This window comes from Chelmon rostratus, chromosome 9, assembly GCF_017976325.1.
Source record: "Chelmon rostratus isolate fCheRos1 chromosome 9, fCheRos1.pri, whole genome shotgun sequence".
NCBI lineage: Eukaryota > Metazoa > Chordata > Actinopteri > Chaetodontiformes > Chaetodontidae > Chelmon > Chelmon rostratus.
This window is the reverse complement of record NC_055666.1, coordinates 16950530-16976476: the sequence shown is the minus strand read 5'-3', so window position 1 is coordinate 16976476 and position 25947 is coordinate 16950530. Positions and strand designations below refer to the sequence as shown.

At 42.8% G+C, this 25947-nt stretch overlaps 1 protein-coding gene across 1 annotated transcript; it reads right to left on the bottom strand.

Moving 5' to 3' along the window:
• Positions 1 to 391: 391 nt before the first annotated feature.
• Positions 392 to 25328, bottom strand: atg2a (autophagy related 2A). Its single transcript, XM_041943517.1, has 42 exons — positions 24825 to 25328; positions 24293 to 24455; positions 23300 to 23449; positions 22977 to 23079; positions 21161 to 21305; positions 20202 to 20432; positions 19969 to 20068; positions 19175 to 19339; positions 18503 to 18645; positions 18030 to 18108; positions 17556 to 17805; positions 16944 to 17085; positions 16618 to 16716; positions 15697 to 15852; positions 14803 to 15076; positions 14171 to 14243; positions 13814 to 13988; positions 13580 to 13722; positions 13088 to 13200; positions 12763 to 12920; positions 12371 to 12503; positions 12052 to 12236; positions 11890 to 11970; positions 10309 to 10415; positions 10124 to 10216; positions 9863 to 9933; positions 9573 to 9649; positions 7873 to 8043; positions 7536 to 7662; positions 6722 to 6945; positions 6354 to 6583; positions 6079 to 6214; positions 5175 to 5402; positions 4992 to 5093; positions 4577 to 4661; positions 4136 to 4289; positions 3958 to 4027; positions 3731 to 3813; positions 3451 to 3572; positions 3160 to 3314; positions 2822 to 2980; positions 392 to 2326 (listed from the first exon to the last, which is right to left on the bottom strand). The coding sequence occupies exons 1-42, from the start codon at positions 24993 to 24995 to the stop codon at positions 2090 to 2092; spliced, it is 6063 nt and encodes a 2020-aa protein (XP_041799451.1). The 5' UTR covers positions 24996 to 25328; the 3' UTR covers positions 392 to 2089.
• Positions 25329 to 25947: the final 619 nt, after the last annotated feature.

Genomic DNA, 25947 nt, shown 5'->3' with positions numbered 1-25947 from the left:
TACATCTTTTGTACATTTTGTACATCATCATTTGTCCTAGCAGACTTATGTTATATACTGTACTTACAGAACTATTACATGCAGTTTTTGGTATTGTTATCTACAGCGATGGATCATACCTCATTTGTCCATCATATGTTTTGTATCCGAGATCTTAACTTTCTCAAAAGTGTGCAAATTAACAAGTGACTATAGCTCTTAAATAAAAGTGAAGTGAAAAGTAAATATTTGCCTCTCAAATTTAATGGAATAAAACAGCATGGAAATACTCAAGTGCTAAAATTCTGTACATAAGTACAGTATATAAGTAATTATACTTACTTACATTCCACCACTACTATAACAAAGCACTGGTGCTGATTAGCAGCATAAATGTCAGGCAAAGATGGCATTCAGTTTTTATAATCACATTTTTTATTTTTTGTATTAATTTTGTATACTCCTTGTCTTTGTATTATACAGGTCATTCATACAGTTTATGATATAGTAAATGGTAATTACACACACGAGGTGTAACAAGCATCAACCCGTTACCCTCACAGACATGCATCATGCGCCCCCACAAACACACTCTTTCAGTCACTCGCGCGCGCACACACACACATATCCCTTACACTTATTAAACCAAAAACATAAAAATGTAAAACTTTTTTTTAAACCACAAACCCCCATTTTCATCCTCCATTGTCACCAGATTCACATCATCTCAACTCTTATTTTGAAAACGAGTATGACAATACTTATGTTTTAACAAAATAAAAAACAAATAAAGAAACATAAAAAATGCAGGAAGGCAACTAAAGAAGTGGGCAAAGCAGAGAGTATGTTAATTCAGATCCCAGTCTTTAACACTTCATGGAAACAGAAGCACGAATGAGCTGCAGGTAGAAGAATGACTGGCTGACATCTGGACAGTTTACCATGAGCTTCAGATGACTGAAGTCTGACTTGATTTTGTGAAGCTTTACTGAATCCAATGTGTTAAGAGTTTAGAGGTGTCTCTATTCAGTCAGGACGCGTGTAATCAGTCAGGTGTTTATCAATATGAGCCAGTGTTTGTTAAATTTGATGTTGGGAAGGTACAGGATTGAGGAAGGCAACACAAACTAGTTAAAAAGGGCACTCTGCAAGGTTTATGGCACAAAAAACAGCACTGAGAGAAGCAGGTGCATAGTGGGGCCAAAGCTCAACCAATGATGTGTTGTGAAGTTGGGATGAAAAACCATCTGTCACCGTCTGCAGGGTGTTAGCAAAGGACACTTCATTAAAATATTCTACCTGTCTCCACTATGAGCAGCACAGGACAACAAGTACACCAAAGTGCTTCAACACACACTGCACCCCAAAAAAAGAAAAACTGACATCTTAATGAATCAGCTGGAAACTCTTTCTGGTGTTTGCAGCCAGTCATCTGTGAATAAGAATACAGAGCAGGGATTTCTGGCATTAATTCACCTGCTTCCAAACCATCATAGTTGCCAAAAGCTGAAACACGTTGGTCTCTTTGCACCTATATACTACTAAACAATTTCTCTTCTCCATGCACCTTGGAAGATGGTAAAATTGTGCCAGAAACTCCCTCTTTAAACTAGAGTACACACAGCTTCAAGCAGCTCAATTCAGAGTACATGAAGTGTCCACAATCTGTATCTGTGAACAAGGAATCCTTGAGAGTCATAATCCTACCTGCCCTTGGCTGGACTGAAAATGAAGCCGGGTGAGAGTGACAGTGATATGTCTGAACAGTCAGTAAGGATAGTATGTGGACTTGTGTATTACTGAGGGGAGGGTACATGAAGGGACTGCTTGCTGAATGCAAAACAGAATGATAAATCTGGTTTAGTCAATGTATGATGGAGCCACATGAAACACTGGGTGTCAGTAACTGCAGTAGTCGTTAATCGTTGCTTTGTTTTTGCAGTGGCGCACACGCCGACTCTCATTAGTCCATACACACATCCAAATACACATTCAAACACTAGATTCGCTCCTATAGCTGACCTTCCAAAATCATGATCTCATTCACACACACACACACACTTTCTCTCTCACACATACAAAAAAAAAAAAAAAAAAAAAAAAGCTGTCATCATTCTTGGCCTTCCTCCATGCGCCACTTCAGGAAATCCTCCTTCCGGGCGTCTGGCTTGATCTGATTCCGCATGCCACCGAGCAGATTGGAGGTGGCTTCAGAGGCCACTATCAAAGGTCGGACCACGGTGGGCGGGATCTGCCGCAGGACGCCGCCCACAGCACCGGGCAGACCCTTCTGCTCGTGGCCACGGGATGCTACATCGCACAAGGTCTGAGCTGTGTCAATCACTCCCTGCAGAGCAGCGAGAGAGTCGAAATATTTTATGTTTTAGTGCATTTACATTCAAACAAGTTTATGTCAGAACTCTCTATCAATATATTAATCTATACTCTTATAATCTATATCTATAAAATGTCAGAAAATAGTTCCCAGGTCATGGTGACATCTACAAATTGCTTTTTTGTCTAAACAATAGTTAAAAAGCCAAAGACTTCCAGTTTCATACCATAGAAGACAAAGAAAGAGGCTGGAAGCAGCTAATTTTGGCCATTTTAGGCAGGAGAAAATGAAATGTAAGAAATAAATTACCAAAATTTTCACTAATCAATTCTTGGCCAATTGACTTGTCACAGCGGGACACAGTTGCCCTAAATTTAGCTTCTCATATGATCAGATTACCTTAAAAGGCTGACAGTACAGCTACTACGAGAATTTGAGAGCTGAAAGATGAGTGCATGTTATCTCGTTGGTTCTATCATCAATTCTGAGAGGTTTGGTTGCACGCACCTCTCTGACAGTGTCGTAGGCCTTGGCCACACCTTCCCGGAGGTCTGCGGGCTGAACGGCCCTGCGGGGCCGGCTGGAGGGCGCCCGGCCTTCTGTGATGGCGAAGCGGTTCAGAGGGGGAGTTGGGGACAGGATGTCATACACTGTCTCCGCTGTGGCCTGTATGAGAAACACATGGACATCAAAAATGGACATAACATTCAGTAATTTAATAGGCTCAGTGATAAGCCTGTTTGCCTCTGTGCTACCTGTAACAAATTTATGGTCAAAATTTATCTCCTGTATAACTTGAATTCACAGTCATGACCTGTACTGAACATCCTGTGCAGACTGAGTACCTGTATGGCTTGCACCAGCCTATTGCTGAGCTCCAGAGCAGCTGATGCCGTGGAGGTGCCAAAGGATGCTGCCCCCCTCTGGAGACCTCGAATAATGCGCCCATCCTTCCTGTACTGCTCTATGGGCAACCAGAACAGATCCCTCACTCCATGGACTGGACAAACGCACGGAGATGGAAAGCGGGAAAAAGAGAGAGAAAGAAGACAAAACAGGATAGTGAGCATGTAAATGTTATGCTGACAGTGTGTACAATGGTGTGTTTGGACCAGAGACAAGCCGCATCAACTCACACAGCTGGACAACCGAGTGCATGGGGCCAACACCTCCCAGAATGCCCGGCAGCTGATTCTTCCTGATGTCCGTCAGCCACTCAGTGACGGCGTACTGGATCACTTTGTCCACACCGAGGAGACTAGTGGTGTTGCAGAAGAAAGAAACTTAGAACTGAAAACTCAAGTGGTCACAAAAAAGGTCACAAACCACTGAGGAGATTTGGAAGAAAGAAACCGAAATGTATCTCTCAATCAACCAGTGAGACTTCTGTGTTGGTATGGAGGTGTGTATTTCTACCCGTGTCTGCAGCAGAGCCTCTTTAGCTTCAACTCGGAACAGTTTAACTGGGCCAGACCGATCAGAATCCCTGCAAACGTTCCCTGTGAAACAAACAGCAGGGCAGAGGGAGCGTGACAAGACAGTCAGCCTGGACAATTCCTGATCAAACATACAGAAATCCTTTACATTTCTTTATTATAAGCTTTTGGCCAAGCTGAGTGACAGCTGTTTGAATGACGTCTCACCTGTTCAATCACAACATGTTTGCCATGATAGTCCAGCCAGATAGGCACTTCAGAAGTGAAACGAAACTCCCTGAAAATAGCAGGGTAGGAACAGAGACACCACATGAACATTTTCATGTTAAGAGAATTTTTGTTTATAAAAGCAGAGTCAGACTTTGAGGTGAATTAGTTTCCATACCGGAAGTAGATTGGCTGGTCGGAGGAGGAGGTGGAGCCAGCAGAGGAGGAGCTCTGCTCGCTGTAGGTAGTTTCAACAGAGGCCGTGAGGTCAGGTCCCAAACTGGCAGCTGACTCCGCCTCCTCAGACGCCTTCTGGGAGGGGTCTGCCTTCACTGAAAAAAACAAGCAAACAAAACATTTCACCAGAGCTTATCTCAGAATAAATATAGTATCAAATGCTAAACAAGCTCAAAATCAGTTTGAGTAATGATTTTAATGTGCTGCAGCTAGTAAAAATTAATCATGCCACAGCAATGATATGCACTATTTATATATTTCACACTCCACAAAAAGCAGCTTAGCAAATGAGAGAAGCCAGTGTGACAGATCATGAATATGAAAGATAATTGATTAAATATGTAGTAAAGAATTAAAAAAAACACCATGATCAGTAGCTCACCTTCAGTTGCAGGGTCCACAGGCAGGTAAGGGTTAACAAAGGAAGCTAGATTGCTGAAAAAGTCCTTCAGGAAAAACAGTGCGTCCTGACAGGAGACAGAAACAAAGAGGCTGGTTAGATGTGCCAGTGTGGTGTGTCACAGGAGCAGCCTAGTCTGCTGGTCCCTGTCAGACTGAATGGTACCAAATAATCAACGTGCCTCAAGGACATTTCTGTGGGGTGTCCAATGGCTCATTTTCTAAACTACTTGAAACTGCATGGAATTAATATGCAAAATCATTTCTTGCAAACAAAGATGGATCTTTGGGGTTGAAGCAATCACAGAACAGCTGCGGCTCAAGCCACTTTTTGGAAGTTATGTACTGAGACCGGATCGCACTCCCTGTCAGTATTCAGTCTCAGAAGCCGGAGTTACCTGGTCGATGTTGAGTCGTAGTGGCAGCAGGCTGATCCGAAGACAGCATTCTGGACCGCCGAGGCCAGACTCTGGACACACCTGCAGGGCCTTCACTGTCAGCTACAAAAACAAGAGGCACAATCGATATCATATACCTGACACAAGCAATATCCCATCCCTCCCGGCTCTCTGCTGCCTCACCATGTTGGAGTGGGCTCGGCGGGGCATGCTCTCGCTGGTGTAGAGGTAGAGGAATTTGTTGATTTGTGAGGAGGCAAGTCGGTCTCGAACCTCCAGCTCCTGGACGATGAATACCTGCCTGGAGAGGGGCTGCTCACCCCCGGGTCCGACCCCGAGCCCAGCTGCCACTGACCCCTCCCCGTCCTGCCCTGCTACTGCCACTGGGTAGGATTCATGTTGGAAGGACACCTGGAGGACAAAACAGGAGGAACAGGTTAACAGGTTGTAAAGATGGTGTTTAAATGTGTCTCCATGCTGGTGAAACTGCAGAGCTACTAAAGAAGTTGCACAATTTAACATTTAAGGAAATACCCTTATTCTCTTCCTTGCCAAGAAGAGAAGATACCACAATACCACTCATAAATCTGTGTGATATATATATATATATACACACACACACACACACACACACACACACACACACACACACACACACACACGCACACGCACACGCACACGCACACAGCTACTAAGCATAAAGACTGGAGGCAGGGAGAAAGAGCGAGCCTGGCTCTGTAAAAAGGCAATAAAATCTGCCTATGAGAGTGGTATTGATCTTTTCAGCAAGAAAGCCAATAAGCATTTTCCCCAAGTGCTGAGCTATTTATTTCACTGTCATTTCACACAAAATGCTTTAAAGCTGAGATGAAACATTTCTTCTCCATCAAGGCATCACGAAACATCAAAACTGGGTACATACGGTGCATAAATTTAAATACACAAAAGCCTAAATTACATAATTATGTTTACTCTCAAATCACTTTCAGTATTTGCAACAGAAAACTATTTTAAGATAAACCAACTAACAACCACTTCTAGTCTCAGTTTCATCTCAAGCCAGCGTACACACATACTGTATAAATACCTTGGTAAGCTGGATCTCCATCAGCAGTGTGTGTTGACGCCCGCTGCCTCCAGCCCAGCGCCAGGAGTTCTGGGGACGAGAGGAAGTGACGGAGCGAGACGGGGACCCACGAACACCAGCAGGGGCTGAGCGACCTCTGTAGAGAGAGCAGGGTGGAGATGGGGGGGACACACAACACACTCAGGTGAACGATTATCATGTGTCTTAATGTGAACATTGTATGAGAAACTACATTTCTGCTCATGTTGGCCAGTGTGTGTTTGTGTGTGTGTTACCTGTTTGCGTGCTGGGCATGTATGGACATGGGCTTGCCACCGAAGTCTTTGCCACCGTAGAGATGCCAAACCACAGAGATCTCCCGCAGCACCACCCTGCTCTGGGGCACCGGGAAGCGGCTGGGGGCTCGGAGAAGGTCTGAGCTGCCTCGAGGTCTGGAGAAGTGACTGTCCTTCACTTTGATGGGCCCTGGGGACAGCACCGTCACAACGGGCTCCCCGTCCTTGGGCTGTAACAAATCCAAAGAGTGGACATTTTGTGAGCAAGCATACAGGTTAGCTCTGAAAAGGAGTCACGCTATCTGGGAACATAAACTAACAGGGAAGAAAAAAGACAGAAGACAATAAAACCAAGGAGAGAGACTCACAGGAATACCCATGCCGGGAGCCTCCAAGATGCAAAAGTCGTCGTTGTCAGTGGAGCCCTCTGAGCCCTCGTCTGACATCATATCTGCCTGTGCCTCTGTTGCTGTGGCAACCAGTCCGTCGAGCTCAGAGTCCTCACCCTGCAGGACTGAGGGGCTGCGCTTCGAGGCTTCACCGGGGAACAGGTAGACGGAGACAGGCGAGCCTCTCGGCATGGAGGGTGAACCTGGGCAAAAGCAGAGAATCCATGAGTGAGTTTAAAAAAGGTTTTAACAACACACAAAGATGTAAACACTCCACCCTTTTCCACAGCGACTAAAAACCTCCTGAGCACATGTGCATTCAGGTATAAATTACAACACTTTGTCAGATGCTATTACTGCGTTTGTAAAATTTGTGCAACCAGGGGACCAGAGTTGAACCAGAGTTTCATGTTTGTTCTCCTTCCTGAAAAGCAATTCATCATCAGTCTTTGCCAGCTAGAACACATAAGTCTGTACAGTTGTGCAACAACACAAAGCCACACTCTCTTGTATGGAAACCCACATCTGAGGTGCTGACTCCTAAAAAGCCTTTGCACCCTTCTAGCTCATCCAATACAGCTAAGAAATTGATTTTTGGAGTACAGTACTAAGTTTTAAAAGTTGATATAGAATGATTATGATGATAAAAACCCCAAAACATATTAAATGTGATTATCTCATTGAGTCAAGATGTGACAATACGCTACACAAGGAAACGTAGCTCATTGCACAACTTTGTTCGACCGTATCCCATTTGGATGTTCAGTTGTGTTAAAAACAAACTCTGCAGTACCTGGATCTAAGCACTCTTCTCTGTGGCTCTTCTCTGTGTCGATTAAGGCATCAGCCAGGTCGTACTGGTTGATCTCAGCGGTTTCAGCGGGGGGGCAGGGCAGCACAGACGCAGGACTTTCTGACAGCTAACAAGACAGAATATAACACCGACATTAGGCAATCTGAAGGCATCTTTATACCACTTTTCAACATATGTGGAACTGTTCTGTTCTCTAGAACAAATCTGCAACATGATTGCATTCATTCACTATTTATTATGTAGGAAATACAACATCTAACATTATTCTTTCCTTGGCTTCATTATTTTATTTCTCCAGTAAATATGCTGGCCTTACTGGTAGTTTCTGGCCAGCGATTTCGGTGGGTGAAGCATGTCGCGGTGGGGGGTGTAGGTCACCCTGGGAGACCAGGTACTGCAGCATATTGACCAGGGCAGCGCAGGAGTCAGCACAGGTGTGAAGGTGGACCACATTGTTGGAGCAACGGAGCTCAAAGAGAGGCTGAGACTGGAGAACAAAGAAGGGATACAGAGGAAGTAAATTTAGAAATAATAAAAAATGGTGACAGAGAGGAAAATACGTGGAATTACAGTGATGTTGTTGAACAATTTGCCAGGGATGCACTTTGGATCAGTCTCCATGAACACATTTGTTCACTTGTTTTTTTCATCTTTCATGAAATACATCAAACACAAGATTTTCAAAAACCTGAGTTCACTGTGTATGAGTGTGTGTGTGTTTGTGCACTTTCTGTGCACACCTGTGTGTCATGTGATATCTTTCTGTCTAACAGCTGAATTGGTTTTACTTCTCTTAGATGGTCTCCTTCCACCATCTCAGCTCGAGCTGAACTAAACATGCAACAACTTGGCTGAGGGTGTTTGGGATTTTAAGGAGGGGCAAGATCATACTGCTGTAAAGGGAAGGAGTGTGCAAAACAACACCATTGTGAAATGGAAGGTGTGATCACAATCTTTTTACTTTGATTATCTTGTAATAATCGTGGAAGGCCAAAATCGTAATTTAATTACAGTTTGATTAACCGTCTGGCCCTACCTTAGCGGTATAACTATAAAATTAATAAAACAAATGACTCAAAGACAAGGCTAGACAATGCAAACGAACATACAAAACATCACTTAATTGTAGGCACTCGACTATCAAAATCACTAGTCGACACCTTCCATTGTTGCACACTAATCGCTCATGTGTGGTTTTAGAGTGTACTGTACTAAAGCATGGCAATGCAGCTACAGCGGACTTGCGACTGGGGGCGCTTTGGGTAGCTGTTCTGACAAGTCACAGTTGTCGTGCGCGACTTTAACACTGCGCAGCGTGGGGCGCTAAAGCAGCAGACAAAAAGAGAGAGCCACAAAAAAAAAAAACATTGCCAACACAGATTTGTTTGAACTGTCACTTTCTACGTTCTGACATGCAAAATAAACAGAATCTAAGGCATTTCGAGAAGTTAGAAAGCAGTCACGATGTTTGTTACTGAGGCAAACAGCATCTCCAGCTCAGACAAGTTGCTGAGGGTTAAGGTTAAGGCCAAGGTTAAATAAGATATATCTCCCGTGATTAATGGACGAGTTCGCTTGTTTATGGGAGTAGCTGATGACTACTAAAATGCAGCCCGATTGCACTGTTACATAACAAACTCTAAACCAACCATTCTCACATTTATACACCTTGTTACTGATTGGCTAAAAGGACAGCTGCATCACTGCTGAAGGAGGACAAGTTTACTGTTGCCTCGATGGTTTTGGTTCCATGTCCAAATGAAAAGTGATCCTAGTCTTAAACTGCTGCTTGAAGCTATTATTATAGTGAAACTTCATTATGGTAAAACAAATATTTATAAACACGGGGCCTGTGCTCGTTTGTGGTTTCTGAAGGAAATTGAACTAAATTACAATGTTTTGTTTACCCTCACATTTTTCTCTGGCAGGGGTAGTCATTTTTATGCTGCGGTGCTTCGTGGCTGCTCAGTGAATGTGAAGGAAACACAGGTATGTAAACACATGGCGAACACTCACCAGCTTGCCCGTATCGCTGCCTTTCCATGTGGTGATGGCGAGCTCCAGCAGGTCAATGTCCAGAACACACACATAGTCTGTGACAAGAAGACACAAGGAGGCTTTTATTGGACTGCAACTCTTTTCGAAAGCGATTCTTGTTTACACCACTAGTACTGACTATTGTATTGGCCTGAATGTAAGATGCCCATGAGCATCCCTGTAGAGCGAGCACTAAAAGAAAGGTTCAGTTAATGACACATAAACAGGACTTTCTGCAGTGTACACAGCATGTGCATCATGTGTCTCACCTCTCCTCAAGTCCACGGTGTCAGTCTCACATTTGTCAGAGAGGTAGAGAGCAGAGTCATCCAGGATGAATCTGACCACGACATAACAAAACACAACTTACACAAAAATCTGAGTCACCAGTTCATATAATGTGATACAAACAGGAAGCAACATTTCAAAATAGTTATTGTTACAATAAGTGTAACTGATTTTAGTCTTTTTCTTTTTCAATATTTGTTTTATTTATTGGCCAATCTTCATGATCAGCCAGTGAACTATACCTGAGGTGGAAGGTGGCAGTGTCTACGATGATATTACTGGACAGAGAGAAGGACTCTGCAGTGAACAACACTCGCAGTGGCAGATACAGAGGTCTGGAAAACAGACAATCACAAGATGAGTGTGGAAAAAAAGGGAGGAAGGTACAATGTACACTCTCATTTTACCACTTTTTTTTGTGACATACCTGTAGTCGACAGCACAGGTAGCGAGGTGTGTGTGGAGGACAGTGATGACGGCAGGTGCTGTGTATCCCAGAATGGGATCATCGATGACATCCAGGAAGTCAACCAGCTGTAACGAACAAACACATACTCGGTTGGCGAATGACAAACAGTTTAAATTCATCCACCAAATTTGATTTGGATTTGCGCTTTTTCTGCACAACTAAAATGGTTTAACTGGAAAATAAAACGGAACAAATTGCATTTGCAGCAGTAATAACAATAACATTCAATACATAAATTTGGTAATGCAATCTGTCATATTAATCATATTTTACAACCCACGATGTAATATCATATACTTATTATCTCTGGGAGCAAGAAAAAAGAAAGGAAAACGTTTTTTTTGTTTTGTTTTTTTGGCAGGGCTGTCGGGACCTGTGAGGTGAAGCAGGATGATGTTAGCAGCTATCAGCACAGACGGTAAAATGTTACTGGTCATAATAATATGTCCAACTCTCTGGATTTTTCTTTTATGTATTTTGTTTTGTGGATGGAAAGATTCTCAGTCGATATTTGTCTGTTCTGTATAATGAGTCTACCATATCCACCATAACACACATACCATAAAACCTTTCAGTTACTTTGTCATTAAGTGTAATTTAACCGTTTTTAGTGTACCCACTTTCTTCAAACCATCTATATCCAGTGGTGGAATGTAACTAAGTCCTTACACAAGTACTGCAGTTAAGTACAAAATTGAGGTACTTTACTGGAGTTACTTTTCCTTTCATCTCACTTTATGCTTTTTACTCCACTACAATAATCTGACTGTAGTTACTGGTTGCTTTTCAAATTAATATTTTTGCACACAAAGCATAGTAAGAGCTTCAAACATATAAATTAAACAAACAATAAAGTAGAGCTGAAACAATTATTCTATTAATCAACTGGCCAACTGACAAAACATTAACTACCATTTCTCTGCATTGAGTTCTTTCACTTTCACTACTTTAAGTACATTTCCTGATAATGCTTTCATACTTTTACTTAAGTAAAGGATCTGAATACCTCCTCCACCACTGTCTACATCAGGGATTTACACCAAATCAAGCGCCTGAATGATGCAGCTGCAGGTAATACACAGTTTATGTAGCTGGAAACTGCACAACACATCTCACTCCTCCACTGCACTCTGGTCCATTGCTACTAGAGAAACTGTCATCTCACTCTCTTGTATTCTCTTGTATTCCATATTCTATTTCTACATGAATGTGGAATGTGAAAAATGTTGGTGTAGAGAAGAAGCTATTTTCTGACTCTGAGGGACTGACACGTATCTCTAAGATGGCTGAAAATTTTCCTGCTGTTTCCCTTTACATTTTTCATTTCATTGGGTAAGTAAAACGTGAAATAAAAGAACAGATCAGAATGCCTGGAAAGTAAATAATAAATACAGATGGAAATACACGGGACATTGTTTGTAACTGAGTTAAAGTGCAGGAAAGTGATTTAGGGGGAATTTTTCCTTTCATGAACTTGACAAGAAGAAGCTGAGAATACTGTATGATATGTGCGAGGACTTTCCTTGTCCTGCTTCTCACCTGCTCGTGCCAGCTGTGATTGGTCTGCGTCATGTAATGTCGCATGGTGGCACCTTGAAGTCGAAGGGCAACCAGAAACTCCTACATGGAGAAACAAAATCAAACCGTGTTTCATTTCAAAGTCGCACCAGCTGCAAAATCAGGCGTTTGAGGAGGACGTACCTTGACACTCCTCTGTGGGTCCAGTGTGACTTTAATGGCTGTGGACAACATCTGTGGCTCCCCCTCCCTGTTGCTTACACTACTCACACCCACCTCTGTGGGGTAGATGGTTGGGTCCAAGTGCTTTGGGGGAGTGAAGTTGGGCATCTCCAGCCGCTGTGGGATGGGGGTGTCTTTCACCACCGCTGTAGTGATTTGGAGCAGGGAAGAAATTAATTTTCTTCTTAACATTCAATCTACTTTAACATAATTAATAGAGGAGAATTAGGAGGAAATTATATTACAATAAAAGGTATGGAGACAACAAGAAAATGTGCACCTCGATGGTAGAGCTCCACTCGTTTGCTCTCCAGACACAGGAAGTTGAGATTGGGGTCATTCTGGTGCTGTGCCACACTGAATATCTTCCCACCTTCCAGATCGAGCACAATTTCCCCATGACTCTGGTCCTCCTGAATCAATATGATGAAATAGAAAAGGTTGAGAACCACAAAAATTACTAGATAAAAAACAGATATTATTCAAATTGTGAATGGGTCAAGGGGAGCTGTTTGAAGGGTTTTGAACCAAGTCCAAGTCCAGTCTCAAGTCTCTGAGACATGACTTCAATGTCCTGCTCTGGATCAAGCCAATTATGAGTGCAAGTGCGCTGCCCTCGTCTCATTATAGTCAGGGTCTTCTAATACTATGGCTAGCAGCCACATGGCCCACCTTCCTGTCTGTTCTGGCCTGGAGGCGACCTTTGCCAATAATCACAGTGAGGGAGAGGAGGCTGAGGTTGTGGTTGGGCCGGGAAGCTGACTGTTGAGTCCTTCCAGCTGATTCACTGGCCAAGTAGAAGTGAGGCTCGTCCTCCTCTGAATCTGAGTCTGTGGCATAAAGACAAAAGACAGAGGAAAACACATTAATCTGGTTAATCTCTTCCACCCTTATCCAAATTCAACACAAACAAACTACTTGACTAATAAAAGATGTTTTGGCAGGCTACTTGCTCCAATAGATTTACATGTTGTCTAAGTTTTTCCATCAAACTCACCCAGTCTAAAGGCCGATTTGCACAGCTGGAACTCGTCACGGTGATGGCCGCTGTGGTCGGGGCTGTGGGCCGAGGGAGGAGGAGGCTCCCACATCAACAGATCGTTATTGATCCTTTTGGACGAAGGGGTGGGGGAGGAAAATTAATTCTGATGCAGGACCAATGTAAAAGACCAAGAAGGAACAAATCTGGAAGACGAAGCTATTTCTAACATAGCTAACAGTTCCACATGAGCAACTCAAGTACAAGGACACCAGCAACATGAAAAAAAAATTAGGAATACCACCTCGTGGCTGTATGCCTCCACCAAGTCAAGTTGTAGTTGACATTTCTGTCCAGACTCATATATGTAGCGAAGACTTTAATAAAAGTATTGAGTACATTTTAAATTAAATATAATTCTAAGTATAAATTAAAACAGCTTTCGTGAGGGATACCCGGATAATATTAGCTTTGAAAAGAGCAATCATACATGTGCTTCTGCTGATGTACCTGTTGTAGATGCTCTGGAAGGCCTGTTTGCTGGGCAGCAGGATGTAGGCCAGCGGCAGGCTGATGTCCACAGCACACTGACACTGAGCGACACACTGCGCCTGAAACTGCCTCATCTCCTCTGGGTCAGCTGGAATCACCATCTAAAAACAAGGAAGGAGGAGGAATGAGATTGGTTTGGATTCTTGATGATGATGGCTGGTACAAGGGGTCAATTTTTCTGTGTCAGTGCACCTCCTCAGTCTCAAACATGGTGCGGTTGGAGGAGAATGGAGAGCTGGTTTTGTCGTTGAGTTCACAGTGACTTTCAAAGAAGGCGGCCCCGAGGTCCCTGATGAGGCCCAGGTTCATCCCATCCAGACCTGCTGTCGGGCCCTGAGCCTCACCTCCTCGCACATGCACTGATATCCTGTTCACAGAAACAAGTAATCCTCACTTGTTGTAGAGTACATTAAGACAGTATTTTTGGCAAGAATAGTGCAGTTTGTACTTGTGCGTTGAATCTATGCTGAGGGCTACAACGCAGAATCTGAGAGCTTCTGAACAATGAAGTGCTGATTTCTAGTTATTCTCTTGATCATCACAACTAACCTGGGCAGAGAATCCCGGTTCTTCTTCACTCTGATACAGGGGAAAGAGCCGCCCTCCCAGCCCTCGTATGACCCTGGTGAGACACGATACGTCAATTTTCTATTGTGTTCAAACTGTCGCCAGGTCAGGACTACATGCAACAGCAAAGTCTTACAGACGGACACATTTTGTAGAGCTACAACATTATGGACTAACAGGAATTCTACAATCTCTAGTACAATCTTGTGTCCTTTATAATGTGAAACATACAACATAAAGGAACTTCCACCATCTCCGTATCAAAAAAAAAATGACTCATGGTACTGTATTAACAAAAACGTGGCACTTTCCATTGATTTCTAAAGATAAGACGTTAACTCAAGTCCCCGATTGAAATGATTATAGTTAAACTGTTAGATATGTTTTACTGTCTTATTGTTTTAATGCTTTTAAAAACCGGATCTCTCAGGAGAGCGATATTGATACAGAGTGGATTAGCTTGTTTAAAACGGTTGAAACTGAAAACACGCTGGACTGTTTATGTTGATCAGTGGGTATTGGTCAGCATACTGTATGTCTATCTTCTGTTGCTCTTTTCATGAATATTCAGTCAGCACACACAGTTACTGTTTAGGGTCTGTGTGTGTTCCCACCGTGCAGGTCGGTGAAGGAGGCCTCCAGCAGCTGGGTGAGGCAGGGAGCCCATGGCTGACCCGGGGCAGTCTGCTCGCTTTGGAGGTCCGGGGCCTCCTGGTGCTTCAGCTCCAGCTCCATCAGCTCCAGTACCAGGGTCTCCTGCCGCACAGCCCTCTGGGTCGGAGGTCGACGCTTAGGGAGAGGCCGCAGGTCGGGTATGGGGAAGCGAAGCCTGAGGATGGCGTGGGGGGAGAGGAGGGTGAAGGAGGAGCACAGCTCACTGCTCTGGGTCTGAGGGGAAAGAAAGTGAGAAAAGACAGAGTGAGATTTATTTATCAATAGTGAGTGAACATGGATTTTTAGAACTGATTCACAGAGTTACAGACACTAGCCAGTTGTCGTCGGTCACTGTTGACCGCTGGGAAGCTTTAGTGGCTACTTAAGAAGAAGAAGTGCTTATTTAGTCTATCTCTCGCAGCTTGGTTCATGTTTGTGTCAGCACAAATACGGTCGGTCACATATGACAGGATTGCCTCGTCAAGCTTTTTTGTGTATTTTGGGTTTTCAAATGTCATGCTGACGTAGAAACCCATGACTCTGCAAAACCAAACGGGATTACTAAAGTTAAAATTGTACTGTGTGTTTTTGAATGCTTTTCTGCTCACTTATGGGGAAGTGTGGTTTATAACACAGGCGGGCTGCTGTGCAGAAGAGCTACATCAAGTTAGGAGGTTCAGCTTGTATGAGGAAAATGTATTTCCACCCTCATTACAAACTGCCTTTATTGCTGGTATACTTAATCATCCTTGAACAAAAACAGGTTTATAACAGGTATGCTGACTTGTGTATTCAGTCAATGGTGTCATAATGTTAACAGTTTCTCTATGATGAAACAAATGTATGTGTGGTACCTGTATGAGTCCAGGTCCAGCGGTCTGTGTGGGACAGTGGCTGAAGGCTTTGCTCAGGCTCTTCAGCCGACTGAGGATGTCCAGGTCCAGCTCGGCACTCAGCTCTGCCAGCTCCACCCGCACTACACTTTCCCGCCGCACCACACGCTGTTTACCCTGCCAGGACACCAACACGATCGTGTTTCCATTGCTTTTGGGGACATTACATAGACTTTAACTCATTTACTGGAGACTTACCCTAACCATAACTACTACTTGCCTTACACTAACCCTTACCCTTACCTTAACCCAAGTCTTCACCAAAACATTTAATGATTTATGTTACGGGGACTTGCATTTTGTCCCTATAACGAACGCAAGTCCCGACAATGTGACTGTGTAAATGGATTTATGTGTCAACAACATGAGTGACCCAATTCTCCACAAATGCAAGTAAACACACACACACACACACACACACACACACACACACACACACACACACACACACACACTTCTACTTCTATCTTAGTGAGGGCACTTATTGACATAATGCATTGGAAACTTAAGTCAAAAAAGTTTGGCACAAGCCTTTAAAATTATATACCTCTTTTCTGTTTTACTTTTTTAACTCGCTTCACTTGTAGGCATGCTGTATTTTAGAATAAGTACTTTTTCCTGTTGTCTGACTCCTGTCAATCCTCACAGCCTGACTTTAAAGAGCAGTCTTTGTCAGGGCCTGGTGTTAACACTGTGACACTACACCACTTTATGTGCTACACAAACCAAACACGATTTGCACGGCACATTTTGTACTTTGAGATGTAAGATGACATTTCACATAAAAACGAACTGAAAATTACTTATAAACAAATACTATTGCTTTAAGACACATTTTTAAACATATATCCTGTAAGGGTGTGTGTGTGTATAAATGCATACCCTACGTAGGTGTTTTTCACTGAGGCCGTAGTGTAGTTGAGCACATGGTCTGGCTGCAGCTCCAACCGTGAACATGCCAGCTTTCTGGAACTGAAGTAACTGGAAAGAGACACACAGAGACACTGTTCTCTCAAATCTCCCTTATCAGTTTGTTAAGAGAGCAACAAACATGAACTACTTTCAGATAACTTTCATTTGATTACTTACTGTGCACTGTAAACGATACTGGCCACATTGAAAATTTAATACAATGATCAAACAGACGATAAGATCTTGGCACAAAGATATTAAGAGTCAGAGCTACACAGGCAGACAAGATTTTGTACCTCACTGTACAGAGGCTTTCCATCCTCCCAGAGGCACTCTAACAGTTCCAGTCTGCTGAAGGAAAGGTCAGAGGTCACAGCTCGACTGTGGCGTCTCCCGCTTCGCATCTCACAAGCAACCTGCACTGCTGCTCCAGTTACTCTGGGAGAGAGGACAACGTGAATTAGTCATTCTCAGCTAGAAGAAGCTTGTAGAAACCCTCAAGAACAGTGTGTGTGCGTGTTTATTTGTACTGAAGGCAGCAAGAGTGGGAGTCGAAGCAAACAAAAAGCCAGCAGGGAGAAGAAACACAAAAACAAAAAGGAGTACGACACATTTTCAGTATGGCGTGCTGCAATTTACATAATGCAAATGATGAAAACCTTACAGATATATAACACATTCCTAAAACCTACAGGCTATTTAGCTTCATCAAGGTTTTCTTTTTCAGAAATATATATTTCTGCATCTCATTTGTTTTCTGAGCAACATCTTGTTACGAAAAGGACGTACAGGTTTTACTGTACCGTCAACTGAATCCTATCTGTTATTACTGAAAAATGAAATTAGGTATGTAGCCACGTCGCATAAATTGAACTCACCAAAGACAATATCTGTCTATGTTTTTCTACCTGAGATGGGAGTGTGGGCAGGCCTTGGCAAAGCCACCTCTCAGATGGTGGAAGTCTCTCTCGCTGAACATGCTGTCCTTGAAGAAGGCCAGCTCCCGGAAGAACACCTGAGACACCTGAGCCAATGACGAGGTTCCGTCGGGCCTAGAGGGCGGGTCCTCCTGCAGCAGGGTCAAGGTGAGGCCGCCAATGGTCAGTCGCAACAATGCATCGGGCTTCATCTGCTCTGTCTGGCTGCTGTGTGAGCGTCCTGCAAGTAAAAAAATGAGAGCTCAGTTGCATTTTTAAGGACACACTTCTTCTTAATTAACACAGACAAAAGGCAATGTAAGTCAGGAAATTTGAGCTGTAATTATGCAAATTAAGAGCAACTTAGTATAATTTTGACGACAGTCAAGCACTTCGTATTTTAGACCTTAAGATTCCTCCAAACTACTGATGTAAACCCTCCCCTCAGGACTGCAGTGGTTTTACCTCTGGTCCGGTTGCTTGACTGGGGTAGACTCTGCAGACAGCCCGCTACAGGATATCTCCTGGAACAGTTCACCATGCCCTGGCAGGGAGAATTAAAGTCTAAATGAGATTGCTTGTAATTGGATAGGTATGTTTATGCTAATAAGTATGTTTTGTAAGTAAGGAAAGTAAGAGCACACATAATTTCATAGCACATCTTGCTACTGCTATTTGAAAACGCTTGCACAATATCTTGTGAAGAAAAAGACAAAATCACATAAATTTAATATTAGAAATACCAATACTATTGTCTGCAATACTATATCATACCAATATTAAGAATTTGGGAACTAATCAAGGAATAAAAAAAAAAATCAAGGACATAATCTTCCTTTTTCTGATGTTTTTTCAGCCTCACAACAACAATTGCTCTACGTATGGCCTGTCTACCAAATGCTTTAAACTGTAAAGACACACACACATATAGGCTGTACCTGTGCAGACAATGCTGCAGGCTGTGTGAAACTGGCTAGACTGTGTGTAGAAGACTCCATATCACTGTCTGACAGCTCGCTGCCAGAGCGCACAGACGTCACGCTGCTGGTCATCCCAGCAGGGCCCATGGAGTAAAACATTTCTGCAGGTGCAGGTGCACGCACACACACATGCGCACACACACATGCGCGCACACACACACACACACACACACACACACACACACACACACACACACACACACACACACAGTGATTAAATACTACAGTATACACATACACTTCATGGCACATTACTGCAAGGAAATTAGTGTTTCCAAAATCATTTCCACACCACCAAGATTTCTCATTGAACGCTGACGCCCCTTTTACTTTTATGTTAGTACACAGACGTCGATTCAGCTCCATTACAACGTCCGCTGCTGGTTTAAATGCAGAACCCCCCCCATTCTGTGTTCCTACATTTTATATGTAACAGCGACTGTTCCCCCCTTTGAACAGGATGTGTAAAAGGGGCTTGAAATTCTCTTTTTGCATTTTACACAGATTTCCTGTATCTTGAGATTCATAAGGTTATATGTTAACCTACCGGTATATACTGTATGGCTGCTACATTTTATTTTATTTTCTTACACGGATAGTTTACAAGCTGACCTATGCTGCTCTGCGTACCTCCATTCTCCAGGGTGGTGATGTAGGGCTCCAGCTCAGGCTCAATATCCCACTCCCTGTCTCTGGGACTGGAGCCCAGCTGCTTACTGAGGTCCTCTTCAATCATACGCAGGTCATCTGAATCTAATGGACGACTGTGTACTCCACCACACTTAGTCTCGGGCTCTGGGGGAGAGAGGACACAGAAACAGCTTTATGAATGTGTGTGAGAGACAAAGAGATTGTGAAGGCCGAGCGTGACCTCACATTTATGAGGCATTTAAAGATGTTTGTGACCTTACTCTGCAGCTCTAAACAACAGAGGAAACAGCACAGGCTCATTGTCAGTGTGTTCTATTCAGAGTCCTCCTGCCTTTGAGGACTCTTACATTATGTATTGCTAAAAGCTGAAGGCACCCAATTACCTTACCTAGAAGAAATATTGAATAAGCAGTAAATTCGTAGTTTTAGTTTGTGAGTGCATGCATGAATTAAAGCATCATTAGTGCATTTTACTCATCAAAAGTACTAAGAGATAAGAGTATTTACTATTCTGTTTGTTAACAGGATGAAGGCTAATGTTCATTTGATTATAATTTATTCATGTTATCATAACAGGCCTGACTGTACACTGACTGGTTCTTGCCATCAGATATAAGCTGGCCAAATCACAATCATTTCTTAAATCAGAGACACGCATGACTCATCCTCGTTTCATGCCATAACCACCATGAAACAATGTTAAACATAACACACAAAAGTCAAAGTGAAATGGCAGGCTGCTTATTTATCACAGTGGCTGTGTTTTAATATACCAGTGTCGATGCAGAGGGCTGCCAGCAGGTCTGTCAGATGTGTTATTTGATCTGGAGACAGCAGCATGTGGACACAGCCCACCTTCCCATCCAACTCCAACTGATGAACATATAAAAACAGAATCAAGTCAATATGAGAGAGTAGTTGCTTTTACTAATCTTTCAGTATGTTACAGTATGCACGCACGCACGCACACACACACAGCCACAAACAGACACACACACACACACACCTTTGGTCCAGGCAGCATGTCATTCTGTTTGATCTTGACGGTGGTCTCGATGAAACCGGAGCAGCTTCCTATGAGCAGTGGCTGAGATGGAGGACAGGGAGGGGATGTCTGGGCTTTTGCTTCTTCTTCCCCTTCTTCCTCATCTTCTTCTTCTTCTTCTTCCTCCTCCTCCTCCTCCTCTTCTCCTTCACTTGCTGTGGCTGATTCTGCGCATTCCCCCTCAGGGGGACCCTAATAAATTAGGGGGAATCTTTAAGCATTTCTGGTTATAAATTAAATTTACCTTTCTTCTTTATGTCATTTACCCTCTTGTTTCCCTCCCTTCTGCTTCATGTCTGCACAGTCACTAGAGTTAAAGACATCATGGCACATTTCCTTTGTTTACGACAAGCCAATTGCAGACAATTAATCATATACAAAAAAAACATCCAAAGACCAAGAAGATCCACAGTGATATGTTAATCCAAGTTTACAAATTTACACATTTATGTCAGGTTTCCACTGTCAAGAAATAAGCTTACATTTTACATAAAAACAGCTGTTGCTACTTTGTTCTTTTGCAACAGTAGCAAGAGAGAAAAATGTCATTTTGTTCAGACACCACTGCAGGGGTAAGAAGTTGATTACCTGAGTAGCTGGAAGAGCTCCCAACAAGTTATAAGACCCTTTTATTAATCCACATCAGCAGCTGGGCTGCTCGTGGTGTGGCGCAGAGTGTTGTGTGAGCATTTTGAGCATTCATCCATTTCTGAGGGATTATTCTTTGATATTTTTTTGTTTTCAGTTTGCTTAATCTTTCATGACCTTGTTGATAAGTATGTGGGTAAGTAAAATATAGAAATAAATGAATTGAAATGTGAGAGAAATTTTAAAAAGGGTCAAAACTAGTGAAGAAGAGAAACAAAAAAATATATAAAGATTACACATAAAGTGTAAGTGGTAAGTGTGGTATCCATTACCTGTACTGTGCCGGTGCTGTCGTAGAACAGCTGAACAGCGCTCAGCTGGAGGATCTTGTGCAGGAAGGCGGGCGGCTGGTGGATGTCAACAGGCAGAGTAGTCTGGCTGGCTGGATCTCGCACCGCCTCGTCAAAGTACTCCAGCCTGGGGAAACACAGTGCAAGCAAACACTTTATCTATAAACCAGTTGTTCTGTTCGAAATAAAGCCTTTGAGATGACAGAGCCTTCTGGCCACTGACCCTAGATCAACACAGCCATACTGAGCAGCTTTGTTGATAAGCCACAAAAACAAAAAGGGTTCAACAGTGTCACAGTAAACCGCACTGGAGGACATGTGGCACCAGTGGAAATAAACACAGAAACCCGGCAGTGGCTACCTGGTGTTAATCGCACATGTGTGTAGGGATGGGTTGCAAATTCAGTTTTCACAATACTTTCACAGTTTATCTGATTAGGACGGAACACTGCATCTGAAAATAACGATTGCAATAAAAATACATCATATCTTTAAGAACAATGATTGCTTTCAATAAATCATGATTATCATTTATTTCTATAGTCAAACCAACCAGTTAACGCTCTGCTGTGGCCACGGTAAACAAATGCATCAATGTCAAGGTCACAGACTTCCCTGACATCACATATTAACGACACCTTAGGTACACAGGCCAGCAGTAATGTGTGGCCACTGATAAAACCCTGTTCAGGTGAATGACCTCATCAATACCAGCCCTGTTTAAAATGAGCTTCACAGTGAGGCCGTCTCACGACACAAGGCCAAGGAGTGCAAGTTCATAACTGAGCAGGGGCATCTTCTCCTTATCTGCTGATGAGCAGCGAGAAGATGAAATCTAATTCTTGGCTTCCATTTTGCTTTGCCTGTCCCCTGACGGTAATATAAGTGCTGATGCGGGATTGCCTAAAAAGGTTCAGCTCCAGTTTGCAGTTTGTGTTTCAGTTTGCACCCCCCCCCCCCTTTATGACCATGGCCCATTGATAACACAAACACTTGTGCATATGTGCACTTTGACAAAGGAGGCCCACACAGTGTTACCCATCCAGTGAAACGATGAAATGAAGAAGTCAGAACCAAAAATGCACAAACACAAACATTTACAGAGTCACTTCATGAACAGCATGCAGAAATTTCAGTGTAATGCAAAATACCCGTAAAGAAGATTTGATTTCATAAATAATGCATTGATTTCAACTACTTAGAAAGCTGTGAAGATGTAATAATTTATCACAACCACCTTATATGTTTTTGCTCCCATCAGGCCTTGAAATCTAGTGTTTAGATGATGTGTTTACTAAAGAAAATGGAGCAGAAATGAAGATGAGAGGGGAGAATACGTTCTATGTGATTCTCCCAAACTTAACACTGCCATGGGTGTTTCAAGGTAATGATGAGAGTAACTTAGTCGAATTACATGCAATAAATTCTTTTGCAGAACAAATTAAGTGAGTCTTCTGAGTAGATCCTTTTCATATTTATAGAGCAGTGTAATTCACAGGTAGGCTTTTCTATAAATATACTATTGCCAAATGAACTGTAGAAGTGACCTTTGAAGTTGCATTTCAAAATGAGCTGCTCACTGTCAGCAAGTTTCACCATGAGAACAGCAGCATAAGTGACCTGTGTCTGTTTTGCAGGACTATTAGTTTATCACAAAACAGGATAGATACTTTTACATTTAGTGTAGTATTAACAAAGAGAACATATAAAATATGCAACATAAAGGACAGAAAATGACGAAGGAGGCGCAATAATCAAAAGGTCATCCTTTTCTTTGCAGCTCACTTCTAGGACCTACCGTTTGATGTGCATCTCTAAGGCAACACCTGTTTCCAGGTCCAGGGGCTGGTGCTCGATGCGAACGATAGTGTCTATGAAGGTGACTTTAATACGACGAAGGACTGCAAGCACAGATGAGATGAGAGACATGCAAAGGTTCATTAGCACTGATCTTTCAAATCATCTCTTCTTGGCTGTCTGTGTTCAGACCAGGTTTCCATTGGGAGAAATATTCTGTGATTCTGTCAGAGTGCTCATTACTACTGTGGTGGAAATCTTGATGTTTGTATGTTGACACTGTCACTTCATCACAAAGTGAAAACACACACAGGTTTCACTTACCCGTCTCAATGGTTTGTGCAAACATCTCAAGCCCCTCCAGCTGGGCGGGCGGCTCCTCGGATGTCTCCGGGGGGTCCTTCAGGCACTCCTGAGCCAGCTGCATGCTGGAGGTCATGCTTGATGACCAGCCTTGGGAGTCCCAACCCCCAGCTGAGTACAAACAAAACCACATGGGATTCAGTGATTTCTGTACTTCAGGACTACTGTGTAAATGATTTATTACTGAAGATTCAACACCAGGCTTGCCTTGACCATGCACCCTCTTTCACCTAATTTTCACTCTGTACTTTGACTGACAGATAGTGTAAGTAAAATGTGTGCACTACCTTTGTGGCTGGGACAATAAGCTCAAATGATTAAACTGTCAAAAGTATATGACATAAATTCAACAATGTACACATGGAGATCTGGGTTGCACCTCTTCGGCTTTCTGTAGACCAGCATTGAGCTGAGAAGATTAGTTGATTTGTGGTAGTCCAGAAATTGATCAATTACTAAAATAGTTGACAATCAATTATTTCAGTCATATTTTAAAGCAAATAATAAATAATTCTCTGGTTCCAATTACTCAACTGTGGGGATTTGCTGTTGTTCTTCCTCAAATATGACAGTTAAAGGACTATTTGGACTGTCACTCCGACAAAACTAATTTGAATATGCCATCTTGGGCTCTATTAAAAATATAAAAATGAAATTTTTAATAGCACCTGAATATCAAATCATTCCAAATGGACACTTATTTATGCTTGTCTGCATAAGGAAGAGCTCCACATCAGGAACATTTTTTGAGGAAACGGTAATAAAAACAGGCACAAATTGACCTTCACAACAACTGTGATTTAGCACCACACATTTCAAACTGAGACTGCATGGGTAATTATGATAATCCCTGGATGATCCCCTCACTGAACCTGAGGCAGACAGATGCATGTTCAGTGTCCCAGGAGGAAATCCCACGGCTAGATTCAAGAATTTGTTTTTCAGTGAACTTACAGGTGCGGTACTTGGGTCGACATGTTATCTGGAGACCAGAAACTTCTAAGGTGCAGTGATCAGTCAGGAGAGCTTGCCAGGGGATGGTCACAGCTATGCTGCTCACAAAGCCATCCACTATCTCCAGAGGAGCCCCAAGGGACTCCAAAAGCTCATTGACAGCCTGGGAAAAGACGAAGCAGTCAGTAAAGTCAAAGAAACGAGAGAAATGACTTCATATTTGTCTCATCACTCTGGGTGTAGACTTTAAAGCCAATAAAGTATACAGCCAACACGGCAGGAGGGAATATATCCATTCTGACTGCTTAGACACTGAGGAGAGACACACTTAATCTGTTTGGCTGATGATGTGTTCCCATCAGTGCATTTCCTTGAAGAAATGCGAGCTAGGCTCAGAGCATGACGTTGGAGATTGTTGTTGAACTCGAGCGCTGTTGCGAAACAGTCAAGGGTGCACGAGTCCGACAAAAACACACGATGACTACCGCTGTGCTGTGACGGCCACCGTCTCTCCTCTCTTTTAAAAACTCACCCAGACATCGAGGTTGATCTCTTTGATGACACCGCTGCCGTTGTATAGGTCCAAGCCCAGCTGGTCCAGGCTCAGTCTTTCCTGCAAAAAGTGACCGAGGTAGTGCTGTAAGAGGTACCGACAGGCCCGCTTTTTGATTGAGCCTGACCAGGGGAAAAGCCAGCGAGACATAGGGCCAGAGAGAGCGGGGAGAGGGAGCAAAGAGGTGGCGGAGGAGAACGAGTGCGAGCACAGTCCTCTGGCAACTGCATAACAGACTAACACAAAGTGTGCAAAAACAAGGAATGAGCCACAGCTAGCTAGAGGGGGCTAAGGAAGGGGTAGACCGTAACTCAAGTTCTCCCCTAGGCTTGACACAAAAACTCGGAAATCCTTTGTGTCAGGACCGACGAGGCTCCCACGTTACTTGACGAGACGTTACTCCAACTGTCTGTAGCTGTCTCGGCTCATATTTTTGGTGCGTTTGTGTCGAATTCGAGCGACAGGTCCGGTTGGTGCGTATCTCTTGTTTCAGGGTTGTTTATTGTTATCATACGCCAACTGATGGTATGGTAGACGTACGTGCGTCACGCGTCACAGTGACGAAGGGTAAAACCCGGAAGGAAAAGACATGACACCAGTCATACGCCATCTTTGTAAGGCCAGGCCTTTCTGTAAATACAATATAACACCTGTTTTTATACACAGATATAGATTTATAGATATAGATATCATTCTTCTTTTTTTCAAATCTACTCGCACATTTATATGTAAAACAGAAAGTAGATCCCTTAATATAACCAAGGTAGGAAAAAAACAAAAGGAAGACAAGACTAAGTAAAATTACAATTAACATTGTTTATGGGTAATTTTACTTACTATATTGGCATTATTAAGTATAATTTCATGATAAAAATAGATCTACACAGAGGCAGAGTTAATCTAGTTTAGAGGAATGTGTTTCATATATTGTATAATAGTCAATAAATAGCAACCATGTTTTGAAGCCTTTTCTCTTGTTTATCAATTGATATGTATTTCATTTAGTGGTATGTAATTATTTATTTATGCAAACCACATCCCAACTGGCACAGGGACAAGATTGGCATTTTAATATTACACATTTTTTGCAATAGGATTTCTG